Source organism: Bos indicus x Bos taurus, chromosome 7, assembly GCF_003369695.1.
Source record: "Bos indicus x Bos taurus breed Angus x Brahman F1 hybrid chromosome 7, Bos_hybrid_MaternalHap_v2.0, whole genome shotgun sequence".
In the NCBI taxonomy this organism is placed as follows: domain Eukaryota; kingdom Metazoa; phylum Chordata; class Mammalia; order Artiodactyla; family Bovidae; genus Bos; species Bos indicus x Bos taurus.
This window is the reverse complement of record NC_040082.1, coordinates 37,555,498-37,569,065: the sequence shown is the minus strand read 5'-3', so window position 1 is coordinate 37,569,065 and position 13,568 is coordinate 37,555,498. Positions and strand designations below refer to the sequence as shown.

At 36.7% G+C, this 13,568-nt stretch overlaps 1 protein-coding gene across 5 annotated transcripts in view; it reads right to left on the bottom strand.

Annotated features, from left to right (window-relative positions):
• The window catches only part of GABRB2 (gamma-aminobutyric acid type A receptor beta2 subunit), a 293,254-nt gene that overhangs the window by 125,089 nt on the left and 154,597 nt on the right, over window positions 1-13,568 (bottom strand). For all 5 annotated transcript variants that reach the window (XM_027545758.1, XM_027545759.1, XM_027545763.1 and 2 more), the window contains exon 6: window positions 12,611-12,693. In XM_027545758.1, the coding sequence (XP_027401559.1) occupies window positions 12,611-12,693 (83 nt within the window). The remainder of the gene's footprint in view (window positions 1-12,610; window positions 12,694-13,568) is intronic.

The following is a 13,568-nucleotide window of genomic DNA, read 5'->3' as shown; positions in this document are numbered from 1 at the left end:
AAATAGATGTTTTTCTGGAACTCTCTTGCTTTTTTGATGATTCAGAAGGTGTTGGCAATTTGATCTCTTGTTCTTCTGCCTTTTCTAAAACCAGCTTGAACATCTGGAAGTTCACGGTTCACAGACTGCTGAAGCCTGGCTTGGAGAATTTTGGACATTACTTTACTAGCGTGTGAGATGAGTACAATTGTGTGATAGTTTGAGCATTCTTTGACATTGCCTTTCTTTGGGATTGGAATGAAAACTGACCTTTTCCAGTCCTGTAGCCACTGCTGAGTTTTCCAAATTTGCTGGCATGTTGAGTGCAACACTTTCACAGCATCATCTTTTAGGATTTGAAATAGCTCAACTGGAATTCCATCACCTCCACTAGCTTTGTTCATAGTGATGCTTCCTAAGGCCCACTTGGACTTAACATTCCAGGATGTCTGGCTCTAGGTGAGTGATCACACCATTGTGATTATCTGGGTCATGAAGACTGACTCAGTAGGAGTCACACTATCCTGGCAAGAGCAGAAGATGCCTTGCCAATGCAAGGCTGAGCTGCGATTTTGGGAACCATAGCCTAGAGTCTGTTTCTTTATTCCTTCCAAGAATTCCATAAGCAAAATAAGTCTCCCACTTAAAGTAGATACATGAGATTTTATATTTTCTTCAATTAGACTTTTACCTGATTATCTGTGTGGCCTTTATAAATTATACAACCTCCCCAAGGCATCATGTCCTCATTTGTAAACAGGAAATAGTACTAGCAGCTGCTACATGAGAGATTTTGGGGAGATCATATCTGATGCTGGGAAAGACTGAAGGCAGGAGGAGAAAGGGACAACAGAGGATGAGATGGTTGGATGGCATCACCGACTTGATGAACATGAGTTTGAGCAAGCTCCAAGAGTTGGTGATGGACAGGGAAGCCTGGTATGCTGCAGTCCATGGCGTCTCAAAGAATTGGACACAACTGAGTGACAGGCTGACTAATGTCTGTATATACACAAAATCATATCTGGCACAAAGTAAGCATTTAATAAATGGCAATTACCATTACAGATGATGGTGATCATGAAGACAAAAAATATAATAATCATGGTACCCGCCACAGTGGAAATGGGCTAAGGGATAGACAGTAGGCTCTGGAGGCTACTGTGAATAGAGAGGCATTCGATTTGCAATGTTGAAAGCCTACTGAAAGGAACATGTCTTCAACTGCTTACATAGGGAGCCAGGTGGAGGATGTGAGAAAAGTCAGTGTGAACAGCAATTCATTGGGCTTCAGCTATCAAACAAACACCACATTGAGTCTTCTAGAAATGTTTCAGGGAAAGTCTGTGGGTGTATTTATGCCTCTGGCTTCTGATGTTCACATCAGCTTTCACAAAGTGCTTTCAAGCCTTCACTAAAAATGCTAAGAAAGTCACAAATATGGCATTTTCACTTAATTAGGATCAAGTATAAAATGAAGCTCAGCCAAGAAGAGACAGTTTTTGGAGGATAACAGCCTTGTTAGCACCTCTCCTGAGCCTATGGGCTTCCCTAGTAGCTCAGATGGTAAAGCATTCTCCTGCAGTTCAGGAGACCTGGGTTCAATCCCTGGGTTGGGAAGATCCCCTGGAGAAGGAAATGTCAACCCACTCCAGTAACCTTGCCTGGAAAATCCCATGGACAGAGGAGCCTGGCAGGCTATAATCCATGGAGTCACAAAGAGTAGGACACAGCTGACTAACACACAGCTCCTGAGCCTAAAGGAAAGCCAAGTTAACAAGTCTGTACCCCTACTACCTTCCCTCCAGGAGGTTTGCCACAGAAATATTTATCATATACAGAGTGCCCTGAAACTGCACTTTTTACTCTAATGGATAATTTCAAAGCAAGAAGTAAATGAGCAATAGAAACATTAAAGAAGGTGGCCTTGACTCTCAGGGAGGTAAATATTATACAATGTTAGTTTCTGAGCAAAGTCTTATCCAACACTCAATGTCCTAAGGGACTCTGGAACTTATTTAGTTTTTAAGGAAATGTTTCACATTTACCAACCCATAATGAGAATCAATTTGCTTGTAATTACTCCTGGCTGTTCTTTGAGTTTCAAGCTGAGCCTGGGCCAACCCATGCCTAAACTCACAGTTGTGCATGGTCATAGGGGTGAGCTGCTCTTGGGCTCTGAGCTCATTTAATTAGTAAGTCAGGTTAATACAGTTGAGGAATGGAAGCCAGGGAATTCATATATTATTTATTCTGATGTCCTTTCGATGTTACAGAGCAAAAATCTAATAAGGCATTGTGTCTACTGCTAAAATGTTTCTCCTTCAATCCTCTGGATCTAAAAACTCTAAATTACAAAGGTACCTGTTGACTCATGTGGCAGTCTTGATCACTGCCAGGGTAATCCAAACCCACACGTTTGGGCCAGCAGGTATAAGTACACGTTGATATTGCTGTTGTTTCATCACTAAGTCATATACGACTCTTTGCAACTCCATTGGATCATAGCCCGCCAAGCTCCCCTGTCCATGGGATTTTTCAGGCAAAAAAATCCCATTTTTCAGGAGTGGGTTGCCATTTCCATATCCCCAGAGGATCATCCCTGCCCGTGGATCAAACCCATGTCTCCTATGTTGGCAGGTGTTGGCAGGTTTATATATTTTTTTAACCACTGAGCCACTAAGGAAGCTCACTGTGTGTGCACACACATACTCATAAACTGCTTTACATTGTATGCCAAGGAGAAACAGTCTAACGGTCTGCTCAGGAAAATGAACCAAGCAGGCAGATTTGCACCAGTGAGACTGACAGATACTAATTTGATAACATTGAATTTTGCTTCTTTTTGGTTTGTCCACTTAGGAATAATAAAATAATGGATTCCTTTGCAATTAGAGGAAGATATTTCTTATACTTCTTCAATTCTAATGTACTTTATGTTCCTTTTATACTTTAGAATTTTTGAAATCAGTATATATTACCAAGAGGTGAATACATTCAATGTAGACTTTTAGTATTCTTATTAATGTAACAGTGAATCTTACAACTGATTGTATTTAAGAGAAGAGAAACAGTCATTTGCCAGATACTGATATCTTGATGAAAGTGTAAGTGGAGAGTGAAAAAGTTGGCTTAAAGCTCAACATTCAGAAAACGAAGATCATGGCATCTGGTCCCATCACTTCATGGGAAATAGATGGGGAAACAGTGGAAACAGTGTCAGACTTTATTTTTCTGGGCTCCAAAATCACTACAGATGGTGACTGCAGCCATGAAATTAAAAGACGCTTACTCCTTGGAAGGAAAGTTATGACCAACCTAGATAGCATATTCAAAAGCAGAGACATTACTTTGCCAACAAAGGTCCATCTAGTCAAGGCTATGGTTGTCCTGTGGTCACGTATGGATGTGAGAGTTGGACTGTGAAGAAGGCTGAGTGCCGAAGAATTGATGCTTTTGAACTGTGGTGTTGGAGAAGACTCTTGAGAGTCCCTTGGAGTGCAAGGAGATCCAACCAGTCCATTGTGAAGGAGATCAGCCCTGGGATTTCTTTGGAAGGAATGATGCTAAAGCTGAAACTCCAGTACTTTGGCCACCTCATGCGAAGAGTTGACTCATTGGAGAAGACTCTGATGCTGGGAGAGATTGGGGTAGGAGGAGAAGGGGACGACAGAGGATGAGATGGCTGGATGGCATCACTGACCCTATGGACGTGAGTCTGAGTGAACTCCGGGAGTTGGTGATGGACAGGGAGGCCTGGCGTGCTGCGATTCATGGGGTTGCAAAGAGTCAGACACAACTGAGCGACTGAACTGAACTGACTGAACTGATATCTTACAAAACAGATATCCTGAATCGTTGTAATATTGGCTCAAAGGCTGACCTATAATCTACACAATACTTCTAATATTCCTTAAGTATTAAGTTCTTTTTGCTTTTAATTCATTCATTTTCCACCAGGAAAAATGCCCATATTACTTGCAAGTTGCACAAGATGTCACCATGAACATAAGCCAAGTGTTAAGAAAACTCTCATCCATCAACTGGAAGTTTAAATGTCCATCAACAGAGGAATGGGTAAAGAAGATATGCCACATATATACAATGGGATATTACTCGGCCCTAAGGAATTAAATAATGTCATTTGCGGCAGTATAGATGTGTATAATACGAAATGATGTAAGTCAGAAAGAGAAAGACAAACACCACATCATATCACTTATATGTGGAGACTAAAATATGACACAGATGAACTTTTCTGTGAAACAGAAACAGACTCACAGACAGCGGACAGACTTGCGGTTGTCAAGAGGTGGGCAGGTAGGGGAGGGATGGATTGGGACTTTGAGGTAAGCAGAGGCAAGATGTTATATACAGAATGGATAAACAGAATCCTACTGTATAACAAGAGAACTCTATTCAATATCCTGTAACAACCCATAATGGAAAAGAATAAGAAAAATAACATATATATATATGTATTACTGAAGCACTTTGCTATAGAGCAGAAATTAATACAACATTTTAGATCAACTATACTTCAATAAAATATATTTGAATAACAGACGCACCCTTAATATCCAAGTCACTACTCTTCTAATGGTGGAAGAATTGGAAGGGCAGAAGCCTTAAAGTCCAGATATACATGAGGGTCATGATAATATCTGCACAATGTGTCAGAGTCTATATACATATTCTGGTACTTTTCTGTGGTCACATGGAACTGATAATTGTTAGATGAAGTTCACATCTACCAAGGTACCTCCACACCATAAGAACTGGAAGACAAATCCTGCACTTTCACAGCACAAGATGAAATTCAAGAAAATATAAAAATAGGACAGTAATTCGAATTAAATTTGTGTCCAATGACACCATGGAGGAGCATTTGTAATGTTCTTTGCTTTCCCCTTGAAAAAAATTATGACTAAGCCTCACTGGAATGTCACAAGAATATTTTTCTAATGTAAAATAATTTGAAGATCACCTAAAATACTTGTTAGCTTCATTATTTAACACCACTATCTGCCCAGACACAGATACATGCTCATGTATATTGTCTTCTGTGTGATGCTTCTTAGAGCATTAATAAGATTGATCAAAAGCCCCAAGGGGGTTCTAGATTTAGTTATAATGATGGAAAATGTGGGGGTCTTAGACTTATTTTTCTCAGACACAACTGTAAAATGTATTCTTGTGAGAAAAATCTAAGAAAAGAAATAACATGGCAACAGACTATCAACAAAACACACACATCATTTTACTTAAAATCGTAGCAGGGATGTGATTTTCATCTTTCCTAAACAGCATTGCTCCCAGAGGTATATGCATATTGGATCTGCATCTTCACTTAAACCAGTGATGTCCTAATTGTCCTTTAACTGAAGTCCTGCATATTTTTGCTGATGACAAGTAAACATCAACCCAGAGTTCTTTCGAAATAATCTAATCCTACCACTTGCCCAGTGCAAGAATTAATTCTTTCCTAGAAAATGATTTTACAGCACATGGCAACCTACCAGATTTTTTTATCAGTTGCAATTGTTATGAGCTTCTTATACACACACACACACATATATTTCAGTTAAAAAAAAATGTCTTTTGGCATCTTTTACCATTAGTCTAGTTTTGCCCTTAGGGCAGACATAGTTTGCTCTTTTAAGAGGACAGTCTGTGGTGACTGGAAAATAGCTATCTGTGTAAACACAGCTATCCTTTCTCTCCTAGCTTCCCTTCCTCAAGGGAAATAGGCCTCTCCTTTACTTTTTTCTGCTACTGGTTCTTCAAACTCCATGGTTTATGTGTCACTCATTTGGTTTTCTGGTTGCTAAATATCCTTCTTAAAATGCTGTGCCTCTAATTGAGCATAATATTCCAGGCATAATTTAATAATGATAATAATGATGCTGTAATGAGAACAGCTGCTACTGATGGAAAAACCAGGACTAAACATTGCACAAAGATCTCCGTTTTGATTATTTCATCACAACAAGGTATCAAAATATTATACAGATGAGAAATCATGGCTTAAAAAATTTAAGTGCCCTGATTCACGAGCTTGAGGAACCATACCAGACGGCACTTAGATTCAGTGAATGTCCTCTCATCCACCATCCCCCAAGAGCTCAAAACCCTATCTGAGCACCATTTCCTACATGACAGGTATTTTAAACCTACTGACATAAGATGTCACTAATTTTCACTTTGCTACTGCTGCTGCTAAGTCACTTCAGTCGTGTCCGACTCTGTGTGACCCCATAGACGGCAGCCGACCAGGCTCCCCCGTCCCTGGGATTCTCCAGGCAAGAACACTGGAGTAGGTTGCCATTTCCTTCTCCAATGCATGAAAGTGAAAAGTCAAAGTGAAGTCGCTCAGTTGTGTCCGACTCTTAGCGACCCCATGGACTGCAGCCTACCAGGCTCCTCTGTCCATGGGATTTTCCAGGCAAGAGTACTGGAGTGGGGTGCCATGGCCTTCTCTGAATTTTTCTCTTTAGGAGTGGAGAAACACAATGCTCTCTTTTTTCTCTAAGTTCTTAATTCTATATATGTATCTACTGAAATAGATATAGATATACTGAAATAGACCAGCACACAGCATAACCTGGATCCAAAATATAAACACTTGGAGATGGATTTCTCCTTTTTATTTGACAATTAAGTTTCACTGCCTACATGGTGATAAATATTATTAGGTCCCATTTAGTTCAGCAAATCCAATTAGTTCTACAGAGCTTCTCCATCCCTCTAAATTTAAGAAAAGTTGTAAAGTAAGCACAGACTATCCTGACCTTCTAGATTCCTCAGCACTTTATTTCAGGGCTTGGCTTAATCTTCCTTTAAGATCTTAGAGAACTAAATATTTCATCTTGGTATCACTTTTCACTAATGTGGTTTTTATATTCACTTATGTATTTAAACAATATCTATCTTCCTCATGATAAAGAGGAGCAGATACTGTGTTTTTCACCAGTATGTCTTAAGAGTTTATTACAATAATACCTGGTAAATAATTACTGCTCAATTAATACTTAATGAATGAAGAAATTATTGAGTGGAAACAAGCATGAATGCATTAACAATAAACTCAATCCTAATATTATCCTACTCCAAGCCTCCCAGAATCAAGTTATATCCTTCTCTCTGGAATGGAGCCAACATATTATTGATAAGGAGACAGGTGATAGTGATTTAGTAATGCAACTATTAGGCTCATTAGCATTTGAGAGAGGAAGGAAGGGAAGTAAGGAGAAGGATAGAGAGAGAGAAAGAGCAGATGAGTATCTAGAGTTTGCTTAACAGAAAGAAATAGTAAATAAGGTGAAATGTCAGGCATCAACTTCACAGTTAGTTGTTTAAGAGATAGGATCCTAAACCTGTTTCAATAAGATTGCTTAACTACCTACTTATAATAACATCTTATAAATTACTAATATAACACTATGTCTTATTCTCTATAGCAAAGATTTGCTACCTGATGAAATATGAATGCACTCCAATTTTTCATAAGGATAGACTGCTCAGTTTTTAAAATAGGGATCTTCCTGTTTATCTAGTTCATACAAAATCTAGTTGCCACATCACTACAGATTAATTGTGCCAATCATTAGGTGCATAAACTAGGGCAAATCACTTTACTTCCTCTCATCTCTTTCTGTAGTTGTAAAGACAGAAATAGTAACACATATATTATAGACATTAAACTAAAGTGCTCACAGGTGACAAAGAAGATTATTATATAATCATAAAGGTGTCAATTTATCAAGGAGATATAACAACTGTAAATATATATGCAACATCACAGCACCTTAATATATAAAGGAAATACTAACAAAACTAAAAGGAGAAATAAACAGGAATACAATAATAGCTTCAATTCCCCACTGTTAATAATGGAGAGATCATCCAAACTGAGAATCAATAACGAAAGAGTGGTTTTGAACAATACTATAGAACAAATGGACCTAACAGCAATAGGATACAGCTTCTTCTCAAGCATGCACAGAACATTTTCTAATATAGATTATATGCTAGGTCACAAAACAAGATTAGCAAATTCAATAAGATAGAAATTATATCAAATATTTTTTTCAACCACAATGGTATGAAACTAGAAATCAGTAACAGGAAACTCACTCACACATGAAAATAAAACAACTCAATCCTAAACAACTAATTTATCAAATAAAAAACCAAAAGAGAATAAAACATTTCTTGAGGTAAATGAAATAGAAACACAACAAACTTACGGAATGCAACAAAAGCAATTCCAAGAGGAAAGTTCGCAGCTATAAACACATGTATGAATAAAAAAAATAAAGTTCTCAAATAAAGTACCTTGAAGAACCAGGAAAAGAAGAAAAAACTAGGCTCAAAGTTGGCACTACAGAGAACAGGATACCAATGAAAATAAAACAATTATAAATGAAAAGATTAAGAGCTGGGTATTTGAAAAGATTAAAAAACTGACAATTGTTAACTAGGCTAACCCAGAAAAAATGAGAAAGAGCAAAAGTAAACAAAATGATTAATGAAAGAGAAGACATTCCAGCTAATACCAAAAAACACAAAGGTTGATGAGACTTCTATGAACAACTGTATGCCAATAAATTCAACCTTGCCAGTAAGTTAAATAACCTAGAAGAAATGGATACATTACTAGAAACATACAGTTTACTAAGACTGAAATGAAGAAATAGAAAATAAAAACAAACCAATTATTAGTGAGAAGATCAAATCAGCATTGAAAAACTTCCCAACAAAAGCCCAGAAACAAATGCTTTCACTGGTGAATTTTACCAAGCATTTAAAGAAGAATTAATGCCAATTATTCTCAAACTCCTCCAAAAAATTAAAGAGAAAGGAATGCTCCTGAACTTTTTTACAAGGCCAGGATTACCCTGACACCAATGCTAGATAAGGATACTGTAAGAAAAGAAAACTACAGGCTAATACTCTTGACATGTATAGATGCAAAAATCCCCAACAGAATAATAGTAAACCAAATTCAACAGCCCACTGGAAAAATCATACACCATAAACAAGTAGGATTCATCTCTGGGATACAAGGATGTTTCAGCACATGCAAATCAAAATGAAAGATAAAAATCATATGATTAACTCAACAGATACAGAAAAAGCATTTGGAAAAAAAATCAACATTTTTTTTTTATGGTAAAAACCTTTGTCAAATTAGGTTAGAAGGGATGTATCTCAACATAATAAAGGCCATTATATAATAAGCTCACAGTTCATATCATACTCAATGATGAAAGGATGAAAGCTTTTCCTCTAAGACCAGAAATAAGGGGTCCACTCTCACCACTTCTATTCAACACAGTACTAGAAGTCCCTGTCATAGCAATCAAGAAAGAGAAAAAGAAATAAAAGATATCAAAATTAGAAAGAAGAAAAAATGTCTCTATTTGCAGGTGATATGATCTTTCACATAGAAAACCTTAAAGATTTCCAAAAAGCTGCAAGGAAACAAATTCAATAAAGCTGCAGTACACAAAATTAACATTAAAAAAATGAGTTGCAATTTTATACACTGACAATGAACTGTCAGAAAATGAAATAAAGAAAACAATCCTATTCGTAATAGCATCAAAAACAACACAATACTTAGAAATATAGACTGTTTAATCAAGGACGTTAAAAATCTGCATAATGAAATCTGTAAGACACTGATGAAAGAAACTAAAGAAGATGCAAATAAATGGAAAGATAGTATATGTTCATGAGTCAGAAGAATTAGTATTGTTAAAATGTCCACTACCCAAAGCCATCTATAGGTTCAATACATCATTTACCAAAATTTCACTGAAGTTTTTACAGAAATGGAACAATCAATCCTAAAATTTGTATGGAATGACGGAAGATCCTGAGTAGCTAAAGCAATCTTGAATAAGAATAATAAAACTGAAGTGTATCATACTCCTGATTTTAAACTGTACTATTAAGCTATAGTAATCAAAACAGAATGGGTCTGTCATAAAAACACACATAGACCAATGGAACAGAACTGAGAGTCCAGAAATAAACCCTCACATTTATGGCCAGCTAATATCTGACAAGGGAGTTAAGAACAATCAATAGAGAAAAGTCTCAGTCAAAAAAAGGTGTTGGGAAAACTGGAAAACCCATGCAAAATAATTTATATCACAGAAATGCAAATCAAAACCACAATGAATAACCACCTCACACCTGCCAGAATAATCATCATTAAAAAAAGACAGATAAGTGCTAGCTAGCTAGAATGCGAAGAATAGGGAATCTTCTGTACTAATGATAAGAATATAAATTAGTATAGTCACTATGGAAAACAGCATGGAAGTTTCTCAAAAAATTAAAAGCAGACCTACCATATGATCCAGTAATCCTGCTTCTGGGTACACATCCAAAAGAAATTAAAGCACTATTGCTAAGAGGTTCCTGTATGCACAGGTTCATTATGGCATTCTTTACAATAGCCAAGACATGGAGTCAACCTAAATGTCTACTGTTGGGATGAATGGATAAAGAAAAGGGGACACACACATACACAATGGAATATTATTCTTCCATAAAAAGGAAATCCTGCCGCTTGTGACAACATGAATGAACCATGAGGGATCTGGTTAAGGGAAATAAATCAAAGACCAATTTTGTATGATCTTACTTACCTGTGGAATCTAAAAAGAACTCATAGAAACAGTTAAAAGGTACAAACTTTCAGTTATAAGGTGAATAAGATCAGACTATCTAATCTACAGAATGGTGACGATAGCTAATAAGGCTGTACTATGTACTTAAAGTTGCTAAGAGAGTAAATATTAGAAGTTCTTCACACACACACACCCCCCCTCATAACTATTTGAAGCAATGAATGTGTTAAATAACCTCACAGTGGTGATCATTTTGTAATATATACACATAACAAATCATTACATGGTGCATCTGAAGCTCACATAATGTCATATGTCAATTTTATCAATTGACAACATGTCAATTATATCAATTGACAATATGTCAATTTCTCAAAAAAGTTGAAAAAAATCTCTATCATTCATCAGGGTAGTTGTGAATTGAAATAAGATAGGTAAAAGCCCCTCTATAAAACTTAAACTTTCTAAAAGTCTAAAGAATTATCATGTTAATTTTAAATATTCATGTCAGAACTATGACATGGAACACTTGTGTGTTGACTGCATTATTTATTAGGCATCATCAGTATTTTTTAAAATAAAAAGACCTTGTTTACTTACCTATGAGGGTTGTGAAAGGCTCAAATGAAATAATACCAGTACAAATACTTTAATCATGTACAATTATGATTATTTAAAATATCAGTCAAATTCTACCACAAAAAATGCTCTTACCACAAAAATTCATTACTAGTACACAGCAACAAATTTTTTTCAAATTATCCTTACATCAACTATTTGAAGCAACCAAAGAATCAGAACTTTGAGGAACACTATTCTCTAAACTGTATCATAAGTTATGAAAACACAATGCCATTTGAAAGATATCTACATAACAAATGATCAAAATCCCAGAGACCAATTTCATTAAATAGCTCCTTGTAGCAAAGATCTAATGTGAAAACAATGATGACTTGGAAATACAAGTATGAAATCAGGCTTTCAAAAAGTACATGTAAATTTAATTATCCCTCGAAGTTATTTTTTGAAATGGGCAAAAATACCAGGAATGTGTCATAAATGCTGTATTTCTGCTCAAAGCAGTGATTTAGAGTTGCACAGCTTGCCAAGGCTTGACTTCCTCTGAAAGGCAGAGGGTATAAGGAAAGTAGTCAAGCTGCTCATTATTTGGAATGCTGGATATAAAATCATCAGTTTCCAATTGTTTGATAGGATGAAATATAAAAACACCACAAAAAATTGGCAGAGAAAAAAAGATTCAAAGTCCTACTCCACCTTAAATGGCCTCACTGTGTGACCTCTGAAATGGTAATGGGTTATGAAATCAATGTTTTAGCCTACACAAAAGTGTAGGTAGCTGGATTGTCAAGAAGGATGCTAAAACTGTGGCCTAGAAAAAGCACCAACACTCTAAACAGGTCAGCACAGGAAACAGAATACACATGCCTCAAATTTGCTCATCATATAGCCTTCAGCAAGAATATAAAATACATTTTATTCACTGAAAATAGTTTCTCGAAACAAAAAACAACCCACCGAGCCACAATGTATGAACACATTAACTAATTCAGAGGCCACCTTTACCCTGCACTTGCAGAGGTAATGTTTGTAAAAGGCAAAGACAATTAGGGCATCTTGTATCATCCTGCCATCTCCACCTATTTTCCCAATTGGTGCAGCTCTCTGCACCAATTCCATATAATAAATGCCCGAAATAACCATTAGTCTCCGTTCAGACTTTAGCATTTCCCTTTAATTGCTAGATTACTACTTCCCTACACTTCTCTCCTGGAATTTAAGGATGAGATGAAGAGGGTGGCAGCATCATTGAAGGAAGACATTGCCAGTGCCTCCCTCCACCAAATTTGGCAAGCTAGCACAAACCTAACAGGACTGTGGTCTGAAATGAATGAGGGTAGGAAATCTATGCCCAAGGAGAACCTTAAAACCCAAGTGCAGTCTAGCTGGATTCTCAAAAAACTTACAACTTTCAATTTCCAAGGTGCAGTTTTGTTCATCCAGTGGGTACCGCCTCAGGTCCATCATACAGGCAGCTGTGGTTGTGATTCTAGAAAAGAAATATCAGTGATACATGCTGTTAGCTGGTCCATGACTGAGCTGGAAAAATTAAGTCCCAAAGAAGATAGCACTGGGTCTCAAGGAGCCTGATTTAGCCTAATCTCTAACAAAAAGAGTGCTACAACTTTGGAAAATCATTTTCCCTGGTGGGCCTCATGATGCTTTGTAAATTAAACAGAGTGTACTAAATTAGTATTCTCCCAAGATTTGGCCCATTACCTACCTGGTACCCCAAATCACCTGGAAGCATTTATTAAACAGGCAGTTTCTATTCTCCAGAAGCTCTTGTGATGGAATGGGGCCATCCCAGGACTCTATTTTACAAGCATGACAGGTGATTGAGAAAATCAATGTGGCTCTCAGTCTTCCACTCATGTTTGTTTTCTCCTTCTTAAGATCTTAAAATCAAATTTCCCAACAATCTCAGCTTTGGTCCATCATTTTTGACATTTCTATACAGAGTGTAGTGCTTTGCAAGTGTGTTAGTATAATACACAATAAGCTTTTCATCTGTCACCTAATTTGCTCTATCCTGAATAATCTTTCTATAGCCCTTTAGAGAGTTTCCTCCTATTGGTTGGAAGGATTATTTATCTAAAACAGACAGTACCTTTATAATTTATCAGGGAGAGATGTATACGTCTCCAGTGTCTTTATATTTCTCTGTCATCATTTTTCACTAACCTCTCTTTTCACTAATAGAAGACCTACTAGAAAGAGCCAAAAAACATACAGTCCTAAGTGATTATCAGTATGGTTTCTGATCAATAAGGCAGCATAATTTTATGAAAAAGCACACTTTAAAACACAACAGACAAAGGTATGAATCCTAATTCTGCCTTGTTAACACTGAGATATATATCA